This window comes from Ictidomys tridecemlineatus, chromosome 10 (genome assembly GCF_052094955.1).
Source record: "Ictidomys tridecemlineatus isolate mIctTri1 chromosome 10, mIctTri1.hap1, whole genome shotgun sequence".
Classification (NCBI taxonomy): domain Eukaryota; kingdom Metazoa; phylum Chordata; class Mammalia; order Rodentia; family Sciuridae; genus Ictidomys; species Ictidomys tridecemlineatus.
Window position 1 is genome coordinate 33,668,236 of NC_135486.1, and position 26,444 is coordinate 33,694,679.

At 52.5% G+C, this 26,444-nt stretch overlaps 1 protein-coding gene across 6 annotated transcripts in view; it reads left to right on the plus strand.

The window, feature by feature from the left end:
• The window catches only part of Tmcc2 (transmembrane and coiled-coil domain family 2), a 43,128-nt gene extending 17,315 nt beyond the window's left edge, over positions 1-25,813 (plus strand). For 2 of the 6 annotated variants that reach the window (XM_021729242.2, XM_021729243.3), the window contains 3 exons: positions 21,238-22,178; positions 23,314-23,449; positions 24,248-25,813. In XM_021729242.2, the coding sequence (XP_021584917.2) occupies positions 21,238-22,178; positions 23,314-23,449; positions 24,248-24,559 (1,389 nt within the window). In that variant the 3' untranslated portion in view covers positions 24,560-25,813. Of the gene's footprint in view, positions 1-11,082; positions 11,292-11,966; positions 12,194-13,491; positions 13,910-20,824; positions 20,894-21,237; positions 22,179-23,313; positions 23,450-24,247 lie in introns of those variants that run through there. The other 4 variants (XM_013360406.4, XM_021729244.3, XM_078022693.1 and 1 more) reach the window with 4 other exon arrangements.
• Positions 25,814-26,444: the final 631 nt, after the last annotated feature.

Here is a 26,444-nt window from a genome sequence, read left to right on the forward strand (position 1 = left end):
GAACGTGCCGGGCTCAGTGGTGCATGTCTTCGATGCCAGCAGCTTGGGAGGCTGAGGCTGGAGTATTGCAAGTTCAAAATCAGCCTCAGCAACTTAGCAAGGCCCTAAGCAACTTAGCAAGACCCTGACTCTAAATAAAAAAATTAAAAGGGCTGGGGATGTGGCTCAGTGGTTGAGCGCCCCTGGGTTCAATCCCTAGTACCAAAAAAATAGTGGAGGGCCTGGAACATGAAATCTTGGCTGATAGAGGAGATGGGGAATGAAAGAACTGATGATGTGGGGAAAGGAGGTGAGGGCTTGAGGGGGTGGGAGAGCAGGTGCATTGAGAGGGATACAGGGAGAGAAACAGATGCCATTGGGGTTTAAGATTGGGAAGTAGGGAAGACAAGGCTCAAAGTGTATTTATAGAGTGGCAGACAAGGAATGAATGGAGAGATATTTAATTTGACATGACAAGAGCTGAGAGGTTAGGTCATCACATGGCTGTCCCATGACATTGAAATCCCCCAAATGTCACAGCATTTGGTAGAGAAGATGCCTGGGGAACAAATACTTTGCTTTGGGGAGGATGAGTAGGGGAGTGGCCAGGAGGGAAGAAGCAGGGGAGGGTAGAGCAGGAAAGAGAACTATGGCAGGGACCTCAGGAGGGCAGGCCAATCCACAAGGGTGAAGGGGAAGGCAGCCGAATACAGTGGAATGCAGAGTGCACGAAACGTGGGAGAGAGTCATCTCAGTCAGAGAGGACCCAGGGGAAGTGGAGCTGTAATGAGGGCCCACTGATAGACCAGGCGCCGGCCTGTGGGCCATGGGAAGCTTGCCTGCCGTGGAAGAAGGGGTCCAGAGGATCCCTAGTGGAAAAGATGGCCAGAGTGCAAAGAAGGAAGAGGAGGAGAAACGATGGATGGTCCTGCACTGGGGGATGTGAGGCCCAGTGGGTTTTCTTTGGTCTTTTTTCTTTTATTTTTTTTGGTACCCAGGATTGAACTCAGAGGCGCTCAACCACTGAGCCACATCTCCAGCCCTTTTATATTTTATTTAGGGTCTCATTGAGTTGCTCAGGGCCTCACTAAGTTGCTGAGGCTGGCTTTGAACTCAAAATCCTCCTGTCTCAGCCTCCCAAGCTACTGGAATTACAGGTATGCCCCACTGTGCCCGGCCCAGTGGGTTTTCTTGCATCAAGGTTCTCAGGGACTCTCTGGCATAAGGCCACAGATTGTCACCAGTGCATATTCAGCTCCTCACATGTGATCTAGAACTATCCTCGAAGCCGCACTGGCTGTCCCTCTAGTTCTTGTGCCTCTCCACGTTTGAAAAATTTGGAAGCTCGTTCGCTCGGTAAACATCGCATGCCCGCTGCGTGCCTGGCACCGAACGGCAGCTCAGGTTTGCTTTTTGCACTTTTCCAAGTCGGGCTGTGCTTTTGCAGATGTCTTTTCATGAATTCATTAAATGGTCCTATGAGCTAGATAAGCCAGGTATAGCCCAAATTTTTAGGTAGGAAATAGATCCAAACAGGGGAGGTGACTTGCCCAGGAGCTCTGAAGTGACAGAGCTGGAGCTAGAATCTGGGTTACCTGACCCCACACCTAGTGCTCTCTCCTCCATGCCAGGCTGCCCCTGCACATGCTAGCCCTCAGCCACAGTCAGTGACGCGGCACAGCCTCCTCATGTTCCACCTGGGTTGGTCCTTTGAGGTCCTAGTCCCTCTTGTGGGGGACTTTCCCGCAGTCTCTGAACACCAACTATTGAGTCATATCATATATTTCACAAATGACCTTGGTTTTAGATTTCTTCAAGAAAAAAGGGACTTTGGAGGCTGGGGTGCAGCTCAGAGGTAGAGTGCTTGACTAGCAATGTGCAAGGCCCTGCGTTCAATCCCCAGCAAAAAAGAGGTGGGGGGAGGACTTTGCAGGTATTTTGGTGCATCTGCCGGTAGCAGAGCGTCACTGGTCAGCCACTGAGTCAGAGCTGTCCTCTTCCCTTCTTCAGCACCACAGTGTGCACTGTCACCAGGCACCTCCCTGCTTGCCCTGTATTCAGTGTATGTCCGCTAAGCACCATCTGCTTTGTGCCGGGCACTGTACAAGGCGTTAGGGATACTTAAGTGACTGGAGGCAAAGCCCCAGTCCTCAGGAGCTTGCATCCTGGTGAGCAGCGACAACTACATGACCTAGTGACTCTGTAATATATTTGGTGGTAAGGAGTGCTAGGAAGCAAAATAAAAAAGCAGAATAAGGTGGCAGAAGATGGTGGGGGTGGGCATGCTATGTTGACAGGCGGGTCAGAAAAAGTTTCTCTGATAACCAGAGGGAGTGTATCATGTGTATCTCTGGGGAAAGGCAATTCGGGGAGACAGATCAGTCAGTGCAAAGGCCTTGAGTTGGGAGCGTGCTTACATGTTCTGACTGGAGTGCAGTGAGCAAAGTGGAGCACATGGAAGAGCCTCAGAGAGGCCTGTCAAGGCTGAGGGCTGGGAGGGAACGGGGAGAACTGTGGATTGCACGAGGCCCAGTAGATCAGGAAAAATATTTGGGATTTTTTTTTTTTTTTGAGTGAGATGGGAAGTAATGACTTGGTATATATGAGTGACACCTTGAAAAAAATCACTCAGTGGCTGGGGTTGTGGCTCAGTGGCAGAGCGCTTGCCTAGCCTGGGTGAGGCACTGGGTTCAATTCTCAGCACCATGTATGAATAAATGAATAAATAAAATAAAGGTCCATCGACAATTTAAAAAATATTTTTTAAAAAAATCACTCAGGCTGTGTGAAGAATAGACTGTGACAGTGTGACAGGGCTGAGCAGGGCGTCTAGTTAGAAAGCCATTGGTATACTCCAGGGGCAAGGTGACAGTGGAAGTGGTTGTTAGGGGCGGAGAGGGACAGTGGGAGGAGTGGCAGGACTCTGGATTTGCTTCAGGGATCAAGCCCACAGGTTTCTGATGGATTGGACACAGGGCATGACAGAAAGGCTGGTTCGCAGGTTTTAGGCCAAGCAAATGGAAAGATGAAATTGCCATGAACTCAGTCACAGAGGAAGATGGAAGATGGAACAGATGCTCTGGGTGAGGGGCTTATGGGGGGCAGAAGCAGAGCTAGGTTTTGGATATGTTAAGTTTGGCATGGCTATGAACCGTCCGTGGGGAAATGCCAAATAAGCAGTCAGATGAACGAGTCTGGAGTCCCGGGGAGAGATCCAAGCTGAGGCATAAATTTGGTAGTTGTCAGCATATAGATAGTATTTAAAACGACGGGACTGCACCATTTGCAAGCCTCGCTTCCACTGGGAGAGGTGCCATCTAAGACTGAGCTCTGGGTGCGTCGGCCTGGTGGGAGTGTGGCCTGGTGAAATCAAGAGCTGGAGGTGAACCAGGCTGCTCAGCCCTTAATGAGCAAGAGCTATGTGCACAGCAGCCCGACCCACCTCTCCCGGGTGAGTCAGTGAATACACCTTTAAAAACCAAATTAGAAGGATCCTGTCAAGCCTGGGTCTCTAGTACTGCAGCTATTGAAGAGGAGGGAAAACTTGAGCTTTGTAGCCTCCGGTCATCTAGGGCTCCCAGGAAGGTCCCTGGCTGCTTGAGAAGACAGAGGGTGTGGGGGTGGGCAGGCAGCGGGCACCTTGGAACCTGGCAAGTGACTTTGATGTTTGCCGACAGGGAATGGGGGGTTCTGAACTGAGGCAGGCACAGTAGCTGATTCAGGCTTTACCACGTGGCTCCTGTTGGGTCTTTTACACGGTCTCTGAGATGCCTGGAGAGGAGGGAGGCCTCTGCTCTTGCTGTCACCCAGAGGCTCTTGGGTGATCTGGCTGGGGGTCGGATGTTTTTTCCTGTGACTATTCTATATCTTTCTTTGGAACTTTCAGCTTTGTTCCCTATCTTGCCTGGCTAATCTTAATGACATACTGTGAAGTTGGCGGAGCAAGTGGTATTATCTCCCATTTTACAGATGAATAGACTGAGGCCTAGAGGAAAGGAGAGCCTGCATGTTCAGGGAAGCCAGCTAGGTCTTGGCAGAGAGGAGACTAGATCCCGTGTTTCCAGTCTGTTCACAAGACCCAACTGAGATCTGAAGTTATTAAAATAGACAGGGACCATTTCATGCAACACCCCCAGGGAGCAAGGAGGATGACTTTGTCTCTTGGTTGCTATTTCTTCTTCATGGGCATGGCCCTGGGGGTCCTGAGGAGAGAGAGATATGCTTTCATGTCCCATGGGAAAGGAACCTTCCAGCTCTCGGTGAACCCTGAAGCCTTGTCTGCTGACTCCCCCAGACCCAGGGGCCATTGGTTGGTGTGAGAAGCTGCGGTCTCTGGGGCATGAATAGGAAGCATTCTTCTTTCTAGTAAACACAGCCCACATGCTCTCTGCAGACTCCCTGGCGATTACTAGCATCTATTTTTAATTCATAAGCCTCCCCCACTCCCCATACCCCTTGCCATTGTTCAGCGCTCACCAGCTGGCTTTGGGACCAGAGGCGCCCTGTCAGGGGTCGAGTTACCCAACCAGCCCGTCCCGGAGGCAGCCAGAGCAGAGTGCCCGGCCTGAGAGGCTGTCCCAGCCCCCACCCTGAAAAAGCAGGGGATCTTGAGCCTCCAGGGGAGCAGGGTGTGACAGGGCAGACAGGGGCTCACATCCAGAAAAGCAGCTCAGCCTTGGTCCTGATCATTTGGCCATCATTTGTTCCCTCCAGACCCGTTAGCTGCCTTTGAAGTTGGGCTGTCAATTGTTTCCTTATAAAAACAAACAAAAATTGTCCTTTCAGCCTCACCTTTCTGCTTTCTACTATGTGTGTGACACTGAAAAAGGTAACTACGCTCTCTGTCTTAAATATGCAAAGTGGGGTGGGGTGGGGTCGTTATTTGTTGGTGCCCTGGGACATTACAAGTGAGTAGAGCGTGCAGGTGACATTCTGTTACCCTATGTGCTGCCCTAACCTCTGAGAAACAGGCCCAGGAGGCTGGAGGAGGGACCGCTGGCTGGAGTTGGGCCACTTGGCTCTTCAGAAAACAGATGAGTCCCTGACATGGCGCCCCATTTTTTTTCTTGTCTTCTTTTTGTTCTGAACAGCAGCTCCTGGAAAATGAGGAATCAGAGGGCTTATAGTCCCCTTCTCCCTTCTCTTCTGTGTCTAGAACCTCTCCCCAGCTGTCCCCACAGTCCCCGCTCAGCCTTGCCCACTCAGGGCTTGTGCAGGATGTACCCAGGGGAGGGTGTCAAGAGGGGAATGGCACAGAGTGCTGGGGTCATGGCCAGCTCCTGACTGGGCCTCCTGTCCAGTGTGGCTGAGGAGGAGCAGCATGGGGCAGGGCCTGGTGGGCGTCTGAACAGCCTTAGCTCAGCGGCAGGAGGACTCTTCCCAACAGGCCGTCCTGCTGCCCTGGCTTTGTGGGCAGACAGGGTGCAGGGCACAGGTGAGAGTGTCTGCTGCTGAGCAGGGATGTGGTAAGAGTGGAGAGATGCTGTCTTGACTGGATGTTTGCCTGTGGCTGGCAGAGGTGTTATCTTTAGGTTCCAGATGGGGAAAGGGGCAGAGTACAGCTCATCACCTAACCCAGGGCAGATTGGACATCCTGTCCTTTCCGTACACTCCCTACCAGATTTAAACAACTGGATTTCTTCTCTGCCCCAGCATAAATAAGCACCCCTGTTTACAGGATGGAGAGCAAGGGGCCACCCTTCTTGGCTCTAGCCAAGAAGCCTGAGAGATTGGCATGCACCCAGAGGCCCTAGTTTATTTATGTCTGGGAGTCTGCTGGCTCATAGGTGGGTGTGGCCGGTCCTGCTGAGGGAGGTTTCCAAATGTGTTCCCTTGGTAATTGGGGACAGCAGACCACTGGGCCCCCAGGGCCGCTGCTGTGTCTGAGCTCATAGACAGAACTCAGACTTGGTTACCTGGGAGGCCACAGGGGCCTTGCTTCAGGGTTGCAGCCACCTCCTGACTCACCCGCCACTCACATATACCCATGGACATCTGGGAAGCTCAGCTGCCATCTCTGTCCCTCTCCTCTACCCCATCTTGTCTTCTTTTCCCTCTTCTCTTCCTCTCTGCATAGAAATGTCTCTTGGGCAAAAGGAGAGCCAGAAGCAGCTGCCCAACTCCCCAGAGGAGCCTTCTGAGACCATGCCACCAACCAGGGCTCTGGCGGGCTAAGCAAGTGGCTCTGTGATTTGCCATGTGCCATTGTTCCCCATCTCAGCAATGGTTTCCTGGGTGCTTGGGTCCCCATGCAGAAGTGGATGCTATGGTGCCTAAAGAGCTACTGTTTTCCTTTATCTGATTTTAATTTCTCTTGTTCAGGTGAAGCCCCTTGCTTTGTTGGGGTCCTATCCAATTAGAGAGGGGCCCCCAAATGAGGACTCTGCCCCCAATCTCTGACTCTGGAGATCCCAGGCAGCAGCATGCTTTTATCTTTTGGAACAGAATCTGGGCTCACTTGCTTCAGCAATGCACTGGTCTCCAAAATCAACCTGTGTTTATCTGTTTCCCACTGACACCTACTGACATTCCTTCTCAATGGAAGTATTCCATGTACTCTAGGTTAGCTCCGGCTCTGGAGCACAGAATTTCCCAAGATCCTGGGGATGAATTAGAAGTTTCCAAGTTACTACCAAGGGATTGCGGATGTACTCAGTGGTAGAGTGCTTGCTTAGCATGTGTGAGGCCCTGGGTTCAACCCTCAGTACTGTCAAACAAACAAACAAATATATATATATATATATATATATATATATATATATATATATATATATATATATATGTATGTATGTATGTATTATCCAAGATCCAAGGTCATACCTTCTTTTTCTTCTTTTTTGGTACTAGAAATTGAACCCAGGGGTGCTTAATCACTGAGCCACATCTCCAGCCATTTTCTATATTTTATTTTGAGACTGGCTCCGTACTGAGTTGCTTAGGGCCTTACTAAGTTGCTAAGGCTGGCTTTGAACTTGTGAACCTCCTGACTCAGCCTCCTGAGCCACGAGTGCCACTGTATCTGGCCCAAAGTCATGCCTTTTAAACCCTTTGTCACTAAACCCAGGCCACAACCTGCAGGAGAGGAATTCTGTCTTAGCCTCTGGGGGCTGAGGGGATGCTGGCCCCCATGCAGATGGGAGACACCAGCCAGGCTTTCACCCTCCTCCCTCAGCCTCAGCTGCCTCAGACACGCTTTGCGCTGCCTGCTGCCTACAGGAAGGTGTGCTCAAGGTTCAGGTGTCAGCCCCCACACCAGAGCCAGTAACAATCAGCAGCAAGAGGAGCTCTGTCATCGGGCTCCAGACGGTGTGGAGCCGGCGCTGGGGATGTGAGCATAGGTACTGGGAGTTGGCAGCACATTCTTCCCTGGATCTGCCACATCCCTGAGATGAGAAACGTGACCCTGGTCCCTCGGGGCTCCGTGAGGCAATGGAAATACAGTACCGTTAACCTGATCCCTGCTTCTACCTCTTCTCTCTTTTCGTAGGCAGTTTGGACTTTCTGTATTTACACCTACAGGGCAAAGGGCTCCGAAATAGAAGCAGAGATGAAGCAGAGATGAAGCACACTCGGCATTGCATTCCCCCGAGGGTCCTAGGGAATCAAGCCCCGCCCTGAACTGCAGTGTAATGCCCCTCCCACCTACTTTTCACTCCAGGGACAGGAGTCTGGGGTGCCGCAGGCAGGCAGCTTGGCAGACTGCTCTTGATGCCCCCAGTTCCTGTTTCCCAAATCCTTTAAAGGCCAGCTCAGTGGTCCTCCTGCTTCTTTTGACCACTTTGACTTTCCCCCAAGTCTGGTTCTAGAACATCTTTCCATCCTCTTTCCTTTCCTTTCCAGATACCCCACCCCCGAGACCCTGGAGCTGGGCTGGTATCCATAGCTAGTGAATAATTCAACATGCTCAGCAAAGCTCAGCCAGATCCATGGTGATACTGTGCCCAGGGGACCTCCTTGGGGCAGCTGGAAAGGCAAACCCTGCCCTGGAAAGACAAGTGCCCCGTAACATTAACTTCACGATATAAGGTTTCTTCACTGCCTGGGAAGGCAGCTTCAGACCCAAATATTATCTGGGCCTGTGCCTGTCTGCTGACTTTGTGGGGGGGCCCAGTGGCCATTGAGGTCATGCCCCCTAGGATGTGCCGGTTATGTCCCTTTGAAGGGCTTTCTGGCGTCCACAGTCCGTTGAACAGCTTGTCACAGCAAAGTGCTTTCATGCACATTTCTCATTTAATCACATCAGCCTGTGGTCAGCTCAGAGCCCTTGAGTCAGCAGGAGCCCACAGGAGTCTGTTTCAAATCCTCTCCTTTAGAAAGGAATCCTTCTCAATCGCTCTTGGCAAATAGGGTGGAGGAGAGAGCACTGTGCATCCTAAAAATTGCCCAGAAACGAGATGCGACTTTCTCTCTGAGTCACTTTATCCTGAGCCTGTTCTCAGTACACCCCTCTGGTGAAGCAGTAGCTATAAAGGCATGAAATCATCCTCTTTCTACCTGCCTGGCACACATTTTTCCTTGCCTAAAAGTGACCCAGGTCAGTGGTTCTCTCCACTGCCCAACATCTGGGCTTGTGTCCATGCCCAGAGAGGCCTCCCTAAACAGTCATCTCCACAGCATTGGACCAGCAAAGAACCTGCAGGGGAGGAGATAGTAGCCTCCTCCTTGGAGCAGCTGGAAGGTCGCGCGCGCGGCTCGTAGGGCTGATGCTATGCCACAGCTTCCTGCTTGTGGGGTCCTTCTTTTCCAACTCATGTTTCTGGGCCTCTCCGTGTGCACTTAGGAAACACACTCACCTTGCCTAGTTCATGCCGAAGAATATTGACCTTTCTCTGTCATCTCCCCAGAGGGAAAGCAGGGCCCTTTGTTAACCTGAGTTCCTAAGGTGCACCTTCTGGCCAGGCTTGAAATTGAGTGTGGGGGAGGGCATCTGAATAATGGCAGTCCCCATTTCCCAGAGGGACTGGTGAGCAGCGGGGCAGCTGTCCAAGGAGGAGTCCTCTCTGGAGACTTTCACAGCACAGGTGGGGCCTGAGATTTTCTAAAGCCTCACTTTGTATTTTAAGGCACTAAATTTAGCCGCTTTTTAGCATTAGTCTTTTGCTCCTAAAACCTATGACTTCTCAGGTTTCCCACCCTACAGAATGTGTGGATTGTGCTTTTTCAATTTTTGTTTATTTTTTGTGGTGTTGAAGATTGAACCCAGGGTTTCACACATGCGAGGCAGGTCTTCTATTGCTGAGCTAAACCCCCCAGCCCTATTTTTATTTTATTTGCTTTAAAGAGAAAGAGTTGTAGGTAGAAAGATTTTTTTTAAAGGCAAGGATAGGGGAAGGGGCTGAAGAATAATAAGGCAAAGATAAAAAATAAAAATATTTTTAAAGTGTTAAAGAGCTGAACACATGGCGCAAACCTAGAATCCCAGCTGCTCAGAAGACTGAGGCAGGAGGATTGCAAGTTCAAGGCCAGCCTGGGCAACTTAGTGAGTCCCTGTTTCAAAATAAAACATAAAAAGGGCTGGGGGTGTAGCTCAGTGGTAAAATGCTCCTGAGTTTAATCCCCGGTATTACAAAAACAAATTTAAAAAATAAAAAGTTAAAGAAAGAAGGGGCATGGTGTTAAAATTATGGGAAGAGGAAAAAGGATATGGGGAGGGCGGGGGCAGATAAGGGGAACCGGCAAAAGAAAGAACTGAGCCTGCCGTCTGTGCAGGGAATGGTTTGTGCTCAGAACCGAGGCTTCCCTCCAGCCTCCTCTTCCAGCATGACAGGAGCCCATCTGTTACCCCCAGACTCTGTCTCCACTTGGAAGGGTAGAGAGAGTGAGGCCAGAAGCCCCCAGCCACAGCCCAGCTGCCTGGTCCTGTGGACTGAGGTGACCACCCTGCCTCTCCTGAGATGCAGCCTTCATCTGAGCCAGGCCAGGGAGGAAGTGGCTGAGGGGGACAGCCAAGACTTACTAGGAAGTGCACCCAGTAACATTTACCCAGCAGCATTTTTTCTTTGCAAAAGGAAAGTTACTTTGCAGCTGGTGGTTTTGTTGTTGTTTGTTTGTTTGTTTATTTAGGGTCGGGGTGGGGTGGGGTGTGGATGAGTACCTGGGATTGAACCCAGGGACGCTTAACCACTGAGCCACATCCCCAACCATTTTTTTGTGTTTTATTTAAAGACAGGTCTCAATGAATTGCTTAGGGTCTTGATAAATTGCTGAGACTGGTCTTGAACTCATGATCCTTCTGCCTCAGCCTCATGAGCTACTGGGATTTCAGGCATGCACCATGGCACCTGGTAGCAGCTGGTGTCTTTTAAGAGCCCATTATTTTAATGCCTGTGGCAGCTCTCCCGTGTCTACCTTTGCTACATCTAGCAGCTACTTTTCTGGCTTTTTATGTCCCAGTCCAAATCTTCAGGTACTATGTGGAATACTATGCTGTGTGTGTGTGTGTGTGTGTGTGTGTGTGTGCGCGCGTGCATGCACATGTGCACATTCACCTGTGGCGAAGGGCCTCAGGATCAGTCATCTATTTCAATGAGACCTACCATGTATTGGGCTTCTCACTGTGGCCCTGGGTGGCAATGATTATATGTACCCTTGGTACTCAGGCTAAGCTGCAGGGAGGGTCTCAAGGCTCAGCTCATTCACCATTTCTGGATGCCTTGGTCTCATTCCCCTGAGCCTCATCCAGGCCACTCTGTGGTTGGCCATTGTGGTTATAAAGCGTGGACAGTGCCTGCTGGGATGCCTAGCTAGCAGGTGGCAGGATAAAGATTTATACCAGATGCTTTTCTGACACCAAGCACTCTGGCTGGAAGTGTCCCCTGACCTTATAGATCAGAGTGGCCCCAGAAATTGAGAACTGTGTAATGTGCTTTGCCAGACTTCTGTCCTCACAAACCCCAAGTCATGGGCCAATGCACATGTTTGTACAGTTTCCTTGAGCCTGGGGTGTGGGGACTCCTGGTCTCAGTGATTTTGGCTGCAGGCGTTGTTGACACTGGTCCCCAGTGATAGCACTGGGCCCTTCTTATCTCTTCACACCTTCTTGAACTGCCTGCCCTATCAGCATGATTCATGTCGGTCCTCTGTATTTAAGGCCTGAGTGCCTCTCCAGGCTCAAGTGGGTGCAGAATCCACGTCTTTGAATGGAGATTCTGCCTGGGGAAGCTGCCACTAGAGACTCCCCAGGATTCTGCTAGCCACCCCATCTCTACCCTCACTGCCTGCTCTCCTCAAGTGTGGACCTCTGGCCCCCTCTGCTGGCAACAGGATTTCCTACTGGAATTGTACAGATGAAGTCCAAGGAGAAAGAGACTGCTGTGAGTTTGCCTCTGTGTTTAATCTTGGGTGTTTTGGCCTGGGTGTTGCTGGGGGTCAGAGAGCAGGGAGTGGGAGGCAGAAGCTTATAGAGAAGTAGCCACGTGGTGTCCAGCGCAGTGCGTTTCTGGGACAGAATCTCAGGGCAGAGGAATCCCCCTGGTGAGGCTGGCTGCTGTCTCCTTCAGGTGATTATTAGGGTAGGCAGGTTGTCCCAGGAGCACAGTGGGGTAGGGACAGGGCAGCAGGCGGAGAGGGAGAGGACGCAGGGTGGAGCTGGTTCTGTTTAGATCTGCCAGGCAGGTCTTTCTAACTTTGGAGAGCTCTCTGCATTCTGGAAGCCTGGCCAGGAAGGAGACCCTCTTCTGTTCAGAGCTGAAGCAGGGAGTGGGAGAGGCTGTGTTCTGAGAGGTCTTCTGACCCTGGGAAGCATTTCTGGACATGTGAGATGGGCGGGGCAGGGTGCCTGTCTGAGTGTACAAGTCTTATGTTCCCAATGCTTCCCCACCCCCTCCCCTGATCAAGGCGTCACACCTGGGCATCTTCACATACTTGGAACTCACAGTGGCAACAGCTGGACCAGGGAGAGGCTCCTCAGAGCTTGGTCCTCCTAGCCCAGCTCTGTGATCCTGCCAGATGGGAAGGAGCAGCTGTGAGCCCCAGGGGAGGGGGAAATCCAGAGCAATCCGCCCCTAATCCCCGGCTGGGCCTCAGACTGGAGATGGCGGCTGCAGAGCCTGGGAGCTCCGGCACACCTGCTCGCAGACCCCGGCTTCCCACAGCCGGCCCAGTGCAGCCTAGGGATTGTGACCCTGGCATCCTGGCACAGTCCTCTGAGAGCTGGGGCCTTAGAGCACCTGGTACCTCATCGCCAGCACGGCTTTGGGAAACTGTGCCCACACAGGTGAGGCCTGTGAGACGGGGTGGCTAGCGGAATCCTGTCGGTGGAAGGAGAAAAGTTCATCTGGTGGGGGGTCCGGGGAGGGGGAAGGGCATTTCTGGAGTTTGCCAGAGGGCTGTGCTTACTCTGTGGGAGCAGCACCCCCTCACCTCCAATTACAGAGAACTCTGGATGCAGAGAAGCTGGCATCAAATTAAGTGGAAGGGGTCTTTCCAGTTGTGGTCACTTGTCTATGGAGAAACAGTGACAGGAAGGAGAGGCCCCAGGAGGTCCCACACCCTGGTGGACCAGGGGAGACTCCTGGTGGACCATGGGAGAGTCCAGGAACAGAGGGTGTGGCTTCTGGAAAATTTGGAGGATGGAGAATGGAGGAGACCCCAAAGTAAGAGGGCAGCTCTGGGGGATTCTCCAGGGGCCTGCAGGTGTGAGGACACAGGAGGAGAGTATAGGACATTTATGTGGACAATATGGCTTTGTTCTCAGGGCAGGAACTTAGAGGTAGGATGTAGTTCTGACCACAACCTAGGGGTGTCCCCAATGGGCCGGAAACCAAGGGTTAGATGAGGGAGTACCTCTCTGCCAGGAAGACAGTGGCCCTTAGGGTTAAGGACAACTTACTGCAGGAGGAGGAGGGTTGATGACAGCTGCCTTGAGATGGGGGTTCTTCTGGACGCACCAGTGAGCGTAGTCTGCCTGTAGTCTGCACCCTGGAATCCTCTGGTAGAAATGTGACATGCTTGTGAGGCCACTGAGGCCATGCCTTGCCCCTTGCCTTCCCTGCATGGGGCCTGGGCACAGTAGTGTTTTTGCTGTGCTTCCAGAGGGGGACATACCACCCTGCATGCACCCCGTTAAGTGTCTAATGATTTTCCTCCCTGCCCTCTGAGGGGCATCTTAGGCCTGCAGGCACCAGACCAGGCCCTCAGCAGGCTATTTCCCACCCCTCGCCCACTCTGGCTTGCTTGGGTCTGTAGTAGTAAAGCCTCCAGAGGAGACTGAACAGCTTCGTGTGGCCTACATGTCCCCACCAGGAAGAGAGCCACCAGCCAAACAGGGCGGTGCCTGCCGAGGTGAAGGATGGGAGCTGGACTCCTGACTCCAGCCTGGTCTAGCAGAATGCCAGCTCCCTGCCCCCAGCCTGGCCATGGGCTCAAGCTACCTCTTTGAGCTGAAGGATCTTAGCTGGCCCAGGCTTTCCTCTCCACCCCAGTCTAGGTTGCATACCTCTCTCTCTAGGGTCTAGTAGAAAAGAGGGGATCTGAGGGTTTTCATCCTGGAGGGCTGCTAAAGTCAGCGTCAACAGGTCTGAGCAACTCTGCTGAGTCACCAGGCCTGACGGTCCCCAGGCCACATGAGCCTGCTGGGCTCTGACCCCCTGGAAGGTTAGACAACACCCTCAGGAGCAGCATCCTGCATGGGCCCATCTGCTTGGCCAGACACAGGGACAGGTCAGGGCTGACCCCTCACCTGACTCCATTGTTCCTCGGATGGCAGGGTTGCCCTGGCTTCCTGAAGGGAAGCATGGGAGCCCCAAAAGACCTGTTTCGTTTTCTCTCCCTTCTCCTCCTCCTCCTTCTAAGAGTGACCTCAGCGTTGTCTTTCCACTTAGGATATGAAGGCCCTTCTTCTGTGTCAGCCTGCTCTGGGACCCTCATAGGAACTCTTTGTGAATCCAGGAAGGGGTTGCCTGCCCCCAGGTGGGGATACGGGAGGCCACAGGTACACCTTGCATCCTGGAGAATGTCTCATGCATTTTTGTCTCTAAGAAAAGAAAACCTCTATTCCCATCTCATAATGTATGCAGCCAGGACCCTCCTCTGTCCTTCCAAAGCTCCACTAAGCCTGTACTTTCTGTGCCTCCTGGATTTCAGGGATCCAGGCTGCTGGGCCAATGTACAATGAAGACAGCAGGCGTCCCCTGTTGGGGTTAACACGAAGACACTGAGCTCAGGTCTCCAGGAGAAGGTGGGAGCCCCCAGAGGGTCACAGGGGTCAGGACTTGGCAGCCTTGATCCAGCAGCTCCTATAATCTGGTGTTGCACCTAATCCAGCTTTGCTTAGTGTTGCTGGAAGGGGGCAGGGAGTGAGTTTGTGGTGCTGCTGAGGGCAGGGGATGTCCCAGGATTTGTGGGTAGGCCTCATCAGAGCCAGGAAGGGGATAGAGAAAGTTGGCCCTTAGATACTCAACAGAAGGACCCTCGCCGGCACTTCTTGGATCTCTGTCTTTATATCCAATGAGGTCTATGGCTCCAGCCCTGCTGGTGCCTCCCGCCTCCTTCCAGCAGAGGCAGGACCTGACCTCCCCAAGTGCCTGGCTTAGGCAGGAATCTTAGGAAAAGCATAATCTTCCTGCTAGTTCTCTTCTTAAATCCTCCCCAGCCTGTTCACAAGGAGTTAGCAGGGGTCAGTACCTGCAGAATGACAATCTCAAGTAGGAAATGGGATGAGGGGACAGGACTCCAGATGTGGTGCTGGCAATTGTGCATGTTCAGAAAATGTGTTGGCCTGAGCTAAGTGAGGCTCTGCAGCCACTTGGAGAGAAGAACAGCACTCCTGGGTAGCCCCCGTCCCCTACTCCAGGCTGGGGGCCCTGGGAGCTTCCACCCGCAAATGACTGGGGTTGAGGAATCTGTGTCACTCCTCTTTCTAGACACCTAGCCCAGGATAGGGGTGCTCTGGGAAGAGCTTCTGCTCTCTTAAACATGAGATAGTGGAAGGAAGACCCAGATACCCTCCTGCAGACCTGCTGTGAAATGGGGCACTGGTTTGGGGCTCAGCCCAGACCATTGGAGGACGTGGCCTTCCACACCATGTGGTGCAGCCGTCACTTCCTTCTAGTTCCAGAACACATTCAACATCCCCAAGGAAACCCTGTCCCCATTAGGTACTCAATGCATTCCTCCCACTCCCCAGTCCCTAGCAACCCGCTCACCTGCTATCTCTGGGGATTTCACTGCTCTGGAGGTTTCCTATACTGGGATCATTTGATATGCAGCCTTTTTTGTGTGACTTCTCTCACTTAGCACACTGTTTTCAAGATTTGACCATTTTCTAGCATTATCATAACTTTATTCCCTTTTATGGCCAAATAATATCCCATCATGAAGGACATCACATTGTGTGGACCCATTCATTCACACACACACACACACACACACACACACACACACACATTTTAGTTGTAGATGAACACAACACCTTTGTTTTATTTTTATATGGTACTGGGGATCGAACCCAGTGCCTCACGCATGCTAGGCAAGCGCTCTACCTCTGGGCCACAACCCCAACCCCTGTGTGGACCCATTCTTTGGTTTAAAATGACCATCTTGAGTTGCATCCACCCTTTGGCTCTTGGAAAGAGGGATGCTGTGAACCTTGTATACACATATTTGCTTGAATACCCATTCCCAGTTCTTTGGGCTCTATACCTGGCAGTGGAATTGCTGGGTCACATGATTATTCTGTTTAAGTTTTTGAGGAGCTACCACACTGCTTGTCACAGTGGTGTCGCCATTTTACATTCCTACCAGCAATGCAGGAGGATTCCAATTTCTGCACATGCTCACCAACACATTGACTTTAAAAAATTCATCGTTGCCATTTTAATGGGTACGCAGTGACTGGCTTTGTGTTTGCTTTGGGGCACCTGCGTCCACCCTTTACTCCATGTCTCCTTTCATTCTCCTGATACTCCTGTGAGGAAGGCAGGATTACTGTCCCTGCTTTCAGATAGGAAAAGGAGTCTCAGAAGGGCACACAGACAGAGGCAGGGGTCTAAGTCAATGTCAAAGGCAGATTTGGGACTTTCCCATTGCCCTGCTCTGCCCATTCGCTGTCCTGTTGCTGTTCTTTTCTGGAAGCCTCTCCCCTCTTCATATTCCCCTGTTCCATCTTCTCAACAGGCTTCTCATCTTGTCATCCAATTTTCTTCCCTTTGTTAAAGCAGAATCTTTCTCTGAACCTCTGCCTGTCTGTCTGCCAGTTCCTCTGTGCTCTTTGCCATGGTCACTCTGTGCCCCTGTTGCGTGGCACATGTGTGTGGAGAAGGCAGAGCATAACGCCCGCATTCCTCACACATGTCACCTTCCTCCTTGGGCAGCAGAGCCAAGTGCAGATGCTCTGTGACTGGAGACAGCCCAGGCACCCAAAATCTCCATAGAGGAGCAGAGAGGAGCTGGTATCTTGCTGCAGGACTCCCAGATGGCCTGACAGTATAAAAAAGGAGGCCACAAGGGGACCAGGACCCAGTGCCCCTCTGGCCCAGCCATCCTGGGAGTGTCTGCTGTCCTCTTCTTCACAGGGTCCCACCGCCAGGTTCAGTTCTGCTTTTCCATGTATCACCAGACAGCGCAGCCTGTCAGGGGCCTTGGAGGACCAGGGGTCTCCTCAGAGTAGAATCACCATCAGAGACCCTGGAGCGGAGAGGTGGGGGGGATGTCTGGTATTTCCTGTTAGTGTGCAGGACGTTCCTTGTCCTGCAAACCCTAGAAGAACCTTGTATGTGCGGAGGGAGAGCAGAGCTGAGGTACACGTAGGGTCTGCACCAGCGGAGGCCAGGTGTTTCCATCTGAGCAGCCTCTCAGTCCAGACTGAGGCTCCAGGTGAGCTCTGCCTTCACTGGTGGGTCCCTTCCTGCCCCCTTGATGGGAAGTGTGGGGACTGTGGGGGTCTAAGGAGGAGACTAGTGACAAGAACAGCCCTGAGGTACTTTCCTGTGGCTGGATCCAGGCCAGAAGCAAGGTGAGCAGTCTCTGAGTCAGGAGCCCTGGTGGTCAGACAGATTGAAGGACTGACTGAAGATGGAAAAGGCTATCTCTCCATCGCCAATTGGCCAGGGCATTCTCCAAGGAAGGCCATTCAGATCCAAGTGGTAGCTGGGGTGTCTCAGTGTTGAGAGCAAAAACCACAAGAGGATCTCAGTATTTCCCACAAGGTGTCCCTGGGGTCCCCACCACACACACCCTTCATCTCTCCCTCTCATCTCACCCAAGTGCTCACAGTCATACCTAAGCTCTAGAGGGGGCCCGGTGCTGGGGTGGGTGAGTGAAATTCTTATGGAGCCCAGCAAGATGAGGCATTGGCACCAATGAGGGAAGCTGGAGAGGTCACAGTGAAGTCTCAGAGGTGATGTCACATGCTGCAGCCACTCTGGATATTTCCAAGCATTTGCACCTGGTCACGGAGATCTCAGGCAGGATGGGTTGGGAGGAAACGCCTTTCTTTGCTCACTTAGGGATAAAAAGCCCACAGTTTAAATGCTCCAGGGTGAGGCCAGGTCTTGGCTGAGGATCACTGGTAGAGGACCAGTCTCCCAATGTGGGACAGCTGAGGCAAAGCTGCCTAGAGCTGCAGAGCTACCCAGGTCTCCAAGATGGGATCAGGCTTGGAGCAGGACAAGATTGGAATCCTAGACCTTTGCTCACTGGTGAAGTCCTGGGCAAGGTCCTCAGCATCTGTGGGCCTCAGTTCCTCTACTGTAGAATGGGAATGACTATACTGCTGCCTCCCGGCTTTACACATAATTCATCTGTGTAAAGCACTTGGGGCTCATGAGCCCTTGGAGAGCAGTGGTAGGAATTGTTATCTTTATTCTTTAGTCAAGGCATGTAGGACAGTCATCCAAAGGAAAGAGAAGAGCTCAGGGATTGAAGGGACAAAGGGAAAAGATGCTAAGAATCCTCCCTCAGAGAAAGCACAGTGGGGCTATCCTCTGATGCCCGAACCAACATCATGGTAGATCCTGTGTCACCAAGGGGGTCTCCAGGAAGAAGGGACAAGAAAAAGCTGATGTCCTGTGGCAGGGCAGGACCCCAGGCTCCAATCTGGACCAATGGGTAGAGATGAGGTATGGGCGAGGGGAACAGAACCCTAGCCCCAGGCCACCCCACCACCAGGCCCCAGCAGCGTCTTCCCATTCATGGGGATTCCACAGCCAGCTTTAATGCTGCTTTTAATTTTTAAGCCAGACAGATGCCAAACGGAAAGAGGAAAGAGCCAAACTGCCAGGGAGGGATTTGCTCTTTTCCACTTGGATGGAGTCCTCGGGCACCTTCCTTTTCCATAGCACTTTTGCATCCATTTCTCATCAGGAGGTGGATCAAGTCTGTTCCCTTTCCAGTTACAGAGCAAATGGCGGTAATGCAGCCAGATTAAAAACCTGTTTCCTGGAGGCCAGGCACAGTGGTACATGCCTGTCATTCCAGTGACTGGGGAGCCTAAGGCAGGAGGATCACAAGTTCAAAGCCGGCCTCAGCAACTTAGCAAGGGCCTAGCAACTTAGTGAGACCCTGTCTCTAAATAAAACATTAAAAAAGGGGCTGGGGATGTGGCTCATGGTTAAGCACTCCTGGGTTCAATCCCTGGTACAAAAAAACAAAAACAAAAATGAAACCTGTTTACTGGAGAGTCTTTTCCCCAGGAAGGGAGGAAGAGGTTTGGGCATCTGTAATTAGGACAAGGCCAAGTTCTTTAGTAGTCAAGGCCACATGTTTAATAAAGAACTGTATTTTGGAGGCAGGGCTGTAGTTCAGTGGTAGAGCTCTTGTCTAGTGTATAGGAAGCCCTGGATTCAATCCTTAACACCGAACAATAAACAGAACTTAATTTTGTCAATACTTGAATAAGTTTATTGGTATAATCTTTTAAATAAATTTAGGCCACAGGCACCCACACACACACATACCAGGATACAAAAGGATTATACTGCCTAGATCCAGACTCAGCCTTTCATGAGTGCCTTCTGTGTGTTCTACACTTTGCTAAGTGCTGCAGGACATCATCTCTACTGTATTTCACTACAACAGCATCACCACTGCATTAATAATTGTTTTTGGGTATTCTATGCATTCTAATATTGCACCAAAGACATTTACTAATAATAATTTTAAGCAATATTAGCACCATTTTTTTAAAAGCTTCACATAGGACTGGGGTTGTGGCTCAGTGGTAGAATGTTTGCCTAGCACGTGTGAAGCACTGGGTTCAATCCTTAGCACCACAAAAAAACAAAATAAAGGCATTGTGTCCATCCATAACTAAATTTTGTTTTTTTAAAGAGCTTCACATCGGAAGGCTAGGGATGTAGCTCAGTCAGTAGAGTGCTTGCCTTGCATGCACAAGGCCTTGGTTCAATCCCCAGCACCACACACACACACAAAAAAGCTTCACATGGGGGTGGGGGGTTGTGGCTCATCGGTAGAGTGCTCGCCTAGCACACTCGAGGCCCTAGGTTTAGTCCTCAGCACCACATAAAAATAAATTAAAATAAAGGTATTTTAAAAAAAGTTTCACATATTGGTCACACATTTTTTTTGTTTTTGAAAAAAAAAATTGGCACAAAATCTGTACATGGGGTTACCTATATGCAGTGAACTACAGGTAACCCTCCAGAAGACTTTAGAGTAGATTTTTAAAATATATATATATATATATATATATATATATATATATATATATATATAATTTTTAGTTGCAGGTGGACACAATACCTTTATTTTATCTTTATGTGGTGCTGAGGATCGAACTCAGTGCCTCATGGGTGCTAGGCAAGCACCCTACCACTGAGTCACAATCCTCATCCCTAAGAGTGGATATGATTTTGCCCATTTTACAGGTGAGAATATTGAGGGTCAGGAAAATTGAGATGAGCAGTTTGCCATCACCACAGGGAGCCATCCGGAGCATGGGTTTTTAAGTCAGACTGGGGAGACATGTTTGACCTTGGGATATCACTGAAGAGAGGCTGTGGAGGGGGCCTCTTAAGTGTGATAGGTCAGACACTGCGAGGAGCAGAGGCCTGAAGGTGCAGACACCTGACAGGAGGGCCAGAGGACATGAGCAGAGACCCAAAGCAAACCAAGGGGAAATTCCTGACTTCAGGAGAGATTGGGAAGGGGGACGGTCCTCGTTGTCAGTATCCTTGGAGAACCTGTGACCTACAAAAGCCCCAGAGGAAGCCCACAGGGAAGCCACCCTCCCGTGGCTCCTGGGTTTTGCAGAGCTATTGTTTTCAATAGTGTTTTCCAATAACTTTGCGTCTTGGCAGATATGGAGCAAGTGACTTATGCCTGTAGTTGGCAAGGACTGTTTCCGGTCCCAGTGCATGTGACTGGGCCACTTTCTTTGTGTTTAACTCCTTCCTCCACAAACAGTCACCCACCCCTGTCCCCCTAATGATCTGACCCAGTCTTACGTGCTGTGTGTAAAAATATATGGGGTTGAGTCGTTTCCTGCTGCTTCTGTTTCATGGTGATAAGGCGCTGGGGCTCTGCTGTGGACAGAGATGATCCAGGAGGCCTGGGGGCAGCAGTCCCTGAGCACCCGCTCCAGGCCTGCCTGCACATCCAGCCTGGCATTCTGTCTTTCCTATCTCCTGTGACCTTTCCTTCTTTTCTATCCTCCCCCTCATCCTTTCTCAGTCCCTCTACTTTGCCTCTCCAAATTCTATGCCACCCTAATGTGCTGGGGAAGCTCGCCTGCCTGATGGGGAGGAGGGGCAGCTGAGCGGCAGGTACCCTCAGACCCCAGACTGCTCCCAGCATCCTTTGGCCTGTGAGTTACCTCTGGGACCTGAGTCCTCCGGGACCTGGCTAGCAGGGCGGGTGGGTGTATGCTTCTCTCCCAGTTCTGGGAGACAGGTCAGGGCAGAGTGCGCCCTGCATCATGAAGCGGAAAAGGTTGCTGGTGACTCCAGAGAGCTGGAAGGTAACAGGGGGGTCTGGGAGAAGTGTCAGCAGGGGCAGGTGACCTGCTCTCTGCTGGGTTCCTGAGGACAAGGTGGGAGGGCAGGGAGTCTTGGGGCTAGAGTGCAAGCTTTGGTCAGCTCAGAGGGGGACCTGCTCAAGGCAGGAGCTTTCTGGGGGGGGCGGTGATCTCATCCCCAAGAAATCAACCACACAACTTTCCAGTCTCACCTGCTTGGTCCCTGTGCTGGGGCAGGTAGAGAAATCAAGTTCCAGAGGTCTCCATGGCCACAGGAGAGAATCCTGCCAGCCCCTCCTGTGGGCTTGTGATTTATCCCTGCTTCCTCTGCTTGCCTCCTTCCCTAGGGCGACAAGGGAGACCTGGTGTCCCTGAGCCTTCCCTCCGGCTCCGGCCATGGTGACACTGATGGTCCCATCAGCCTGGACGTGCCAGATGGGGCACCAGACCCCCAGCGGACCAAGGCCGCCATCGACCACCTGCATCAGAAGATCTTGAAGATCACCGAGCAGATCAAGATCGAGCAGGAGGCGCGGGACGACAACGTGGCCGAGTACCTGAAGCTGGCCAACAACGCGGACAAGCAGCAGGTGTCCCGCATCAAGCAGGTGTTCGAGAAGAAGAACCAGAAGTCAGCCCAGACCATCGCGCAGCTGCACAAGAAGCTGGAGCACTACCGCCGGCGCCTCAAGGAGATCGAGCAGAACGGACCCTCGCGGCAGCCCAAGGACGTGCTGCGGGACATGCAGCAGGGGCTGAAGGACGTGGGGGCCAACGTGCGCGCGGGCATCAGCGGCTTCGGGGGCGGCGTGGTGGAGGGCGTCAAGGGCAGCCTGTCCGGCCTCTCGCAGGCCACCCACAGCGCGGTGGTGTCCAAGCCCCGGGAGTTCGCCAGCCTCATCCGCAACAAGTTCGGCAGCGCCGACAACATTGCCCACCTGAAGGACCCCCTGGAAGACGGGCCCCCAGAGGAGGCGTCCCGGGCCCTGAGTGGCAGCGCTACCCTGGTGTCCAGCCCCAAGTACGGCAGCGATGACGAGTGCTCCAGCGCCAGCGCCAGCTCCGCAGGGGCGGGCAGCAACTCCGGGGCGGGGCCTGGGGGCGCGCTGGGAAGCCCCAAGTCCACTACGCTGTTCGGAGCCCCCGGAAACCTGGACTCTCTGCTAGAGGAGCTGCGGGAGATCAAGGACGGACAGTCGCACCTGGAGGACTCCATGGAGGACATGAAGACTCAGCTGCAGAGGGACTATACCTACATGACCCAGTGCCTACAGGAGGAGCGCTACAGGTAGGTGTCTCCACGGCTCTGCTTCTGCCCAGCGGACCGCGTGAGCCAGGGTGTGGAGGCTGAAGGAGAAGCATCTAGAAGGATCCTGGCTGCTGGGAGGGACAGAGAAAGGATCCAAGGAGCTTCCCCCAGACTGATCAGGGCAGGAGGCAGATAGACTCCTGGGGATTCTGTCTACCTCAAGATGCTTTAGGTATCTCTGCCTGAGTTGCTATGGGGTTAGTGCACAGGAAAGGAGACTGAGGCAGGGTCCTGTCCCCGGGAGGGACTCTGGAGCCAGCCACCCAAGTTCAAATCCCTGCTCTTTTATTTACTGTGCACCTTGAGCAAGGCAATCAACACTGTGCATGTGGGTTCCCTGTCCTCACAGTGAGGATAATGTTCATCCTGACCTCAGAGGATCACTGTGAACCCTGAATGTCCAAATTGTAAGTTTGAAGTGTGTAAATATGTGACACAGAAAGTTTAAACATCCAGTGGAAGCTCCTAAGGTCAGCCTGCAATTGAGCAGGAGTCTGGGTCCTCCCTCCTCCCTCCCCTTGGCCTGCTTTGCTCTTTGCTCTGTGCCTATAGTCTCTGGCACCTGCCACTTCCTCCTTGGGATTTGAGGGAATCTCTTCTATAGTTAGCACTTTTTCTTCTATGTATGTGAAGAAGGAAATTGAGAGGGAATCCCATCTAAAAACCAACCACTGCCACTTAGCAGTCATCTTTTGATATTTTGTGCCTTTCAGAGCAGGGATCATGTCCTCTACATGCAGGTGTCCCTGTCACCCAGAGCCCAGGTTAAAGTCTGTCAATCCTTAACTCCTCCATGTGTGAGCTGTGTGATCCTAGGCAGGTTATTTAACCTCTCTGTTTTAGTCCTCCTATCTCTCAAGTGGGGATGACCCCAGTACTGTCTCATGGGGTTGTGGTGAGGATCTTATGCAGTGATGTGGGCAAATTGCTTAGCTCAGTGCCTGCATGTGGAAGTATACGCATTATGGCTTCTGTCGTGGGGTTAAAGTTAGAACAGGACTGGACACATGCGTGAGTTCAGTCATTGTTTGCTGAGAGATTGAATGAGCCAATCCTGGGGACAGAAGGATGGCTTGGGAGCCGGGACTGGTGTCATTGCTTCTCCCGCTGCCAGGTACGAGCGGCTAGAGGAGCAGCTCAATGACCTCACCGAGCTTCACCAGAACGAGATGACCAACCTGAAGCAGGAGCTGGCCAGCATGGAGGAGAAGGTGGCCTACCAGTCCTACGAGAGGGCTCGGGACATCCAGGTACGGCCAGAGTCACCCCAACGAGGTCCCAGATGTGCCAGAGCAGAAGCCAGAGGGCTGGGATAGAGAGGGCAGCATGGGGGTGGAGATAAGGGCAGGACGGGCCTGAGGCCAAGAGGGTGCACTGTGCAGAGGCAAGGGCCTCCCATGCCCCCCACCTCTTTGATGGCAGCCTTACAAATGAGTAATTGGCATTTCCAGGTATCTGCCTGCCTCAGAGGGAGCTGGGATTGGGCCAGCTTCTCACCTTCCCATTTCCTAGCATCCTCCCCCCTCCCCCAAAATTCATCCATAAAGGGCTCTCCCCCAGCTGCAACTGATCACTCTGCACCCCTCCTAGATCCTGGGGTGGTATGTATTGGTCGGTTTTATGTTGCTGCCATAAGGTGCCCGAGGCTGGGTAGTTTGTAAAGAAAAGAGGTTTATTTAGCTCAAGATCTGGAGGTCCAAGAATATATTACTGGCTCTGATGAGAGCCTGGTGGCATCCCAATGTGGGGGGCTGTGTAGAAAAGATGACATGGTGAGGCAGGAAGGCAGAGAGATTCAGGCTCACGTTTGTTCTTTTGTAATAATCCACACTCTCAGGAACTCACTCTAAGAAACTCACTCTAGTCTCTACCAAGGGCAGCACCCCAGGGACCCAGTTGCCTTGCACTAGTCCCTCTAACATGGCCACATTGGGCCCCAAGCTTCCAAACCCTGAGCCCCAGGAGGGCACATTCAAACCCTATCCAGCAGGTGGGTGGGGCCCCCCCTCGAGGTCCCACCCGTGCTGAGCTCCCCTGCACCCCTGCAGGAGGCCGTGGAGTCCTGCCTGACCCGAGTCACCAAGCTGGAGCTGCAGCAGCAGCAGCAGCAGGTGGTGCAGCTGGAGGGCGTGGAGAACGCCAACGCGCGGGCGCTGCTGGGCAAGTTCATCAACGTGATCCTGGCGCTCATGGCTGTGCTGCTGGTTTTCGTGTCCACTGTTGCCAACTTCATCACGCCCCTCATGAAGACACGCCTGCGCATCACCAGCACCGCCCTCCTGGTCCTCGTCCTCTTCCTCCTCTGGAAGCACTGGGACTCCCTCACCTACCTCCTGGAGCACGTGCTGCTGCCCAGCTGAGCGGCCAGCCTGCCCCTGCTCCATGCTTTCTGGCCCCCAGGGGCCACACAGCTCCAGGAGGGACTCTGGGACTCCTGAGTCCCTCGGACTTTTTTGTGTGTCTGGTTTGGCCTCCTGCCCAAACTGTCCATTCCAACGGCTCCTGCCCCTTCTCCATACTTCCTTCTGTCCGACACCCTCTCCCTCCTGTCCTGAAGGGGGCTGAGAGTATGACCCTGGCTGGAGACTGCGGGGACACTTGTGGCCAAGTGGAGCCGAGGTGGACACTGGGACTGGATTGTTTTGGTGACCTACAGTCAAACAGGACTTCTCCCAGCTGACCTCAGGATGCCCCAGCTCAGGAAGGCCACAAAGAACAGGAGAAGGCAAAGGCTCTGCCTCGACTTTCCTAGGGAAGAGCTCACCCTGGAGACAGCCACAGTTCCAAGTAAGAGAGGGAGGAGGCTATGCTGGTCCCAGAGGAAGAGGCTGTGCTGGTCCCTGCTGTCACAGGAAGGGGAGGGTCCATGGCCTTTGGTATCTCTAGGGCCAGAGAGCAAGCTCAGAGTGGCTACTCAGGAGTTGAGCCCACCCCTTCCTGCCAGAGCTGATTTGAGGCTGGCCTCTGGCCCTTCAGGATCTGCAGGAGGCTGGCTCTGGAGGCTGGGCGGGGTGTGGCTTTGGATTTGTTTTCTCTGCTAGTCTTTCTGCCTGCCTGTCACTGCTATTTTCAGGGAAACGGGGCCCCAGAGGCCCTGAGTCTCAGTCCAAGCCCTTTGGCCTTTGGGAACACATTGGGTCCTATTTATTTATTTATTTGTTCCTTTAGAACCTTACCCCCACATCTGTCCCACTGAGCTCCAGGGAGAGGACCGCCCTGCCCTCCCTCTGAAGCCAGGGCTTATTCTCAGCTCATCGGCACCTCCATGCCATATAGCCTCTGCATAATCCTGGGAGAAGTGGGGGGCAGCCACCCAGCCCCACTCTCCCCCGCAGTCCTGGCTGGGTGGGAGAAGCGTGGCCTCTCTTTTATATGTCTATTTATTTTGTACGTGTGTATTTGTGGGGAGGAGGTTGTGTGTTGCTTTATTTTTTTAAGGCTCTGGAGTGTTGTGTATGGTTTCTGTCCCCATCCCAGCCTCCCCACGGCACTTCCAAGCACAGAGGGGATTTCTCGGAACAAGAGCGAGGAATCCCCTGGAGCAGGGAAAAGCAGTGCCTGCCAGCTGTTGTGGACCTTCCCAAGAAATAAATATCCTCTAAATTTTCAAACCATCCTGTCTGGTGTTGATTGATTTAAGTGGTCTCCATGGGAACTTCTGAGTCTCTCCCTCACCCCAAAGCACTCTGGGTAGCACAGGCTGAGCGATTCTTGCTGGCCCCAGCCTTTTTCCTTCAGGATCCAACATTGGTGACAAGGCATCATCTATCTGCCCTTCCCACCTTGATTTGTGCAGCCAACACTCTGGCCTAAGTGATAGGACACCCACCCAGTCCAGCCCTCCTGGAGCGCCTTTCCAGGGGGAGGGAAATTGGGAGATTCCTCTAGCTTGGTGCAGATGAACAGCAGGAGGCCTGAATGACAGCAGTCATGCCCAAGTGTGGCCAGGAGAGGGCAGCAGAGTTCTTACTCCAAACCCTTTCTCAAGGTTCAGCTCCAAGTGGGCACCTGCTGAGGGTAGCTTAGCCTTGCTAATGCCACTTAGCTGGGGCATAGAGCACCTGCTGTCCAAGTGGACCATGGTCTTTTGCATAGAGGCCAGGCCCTCAGTTTCTGTTCTGTGGCTGCAGCACTCACTCCTGGCAGTTCCCACAGAAGGGCAGCCCAGAAGGCACTAGATTCCCAGCAGGAACCCCCATGGGAGTCTGGAAGAGGCCACCAAGTCTCCTTCCTGAGAGGGGGAGA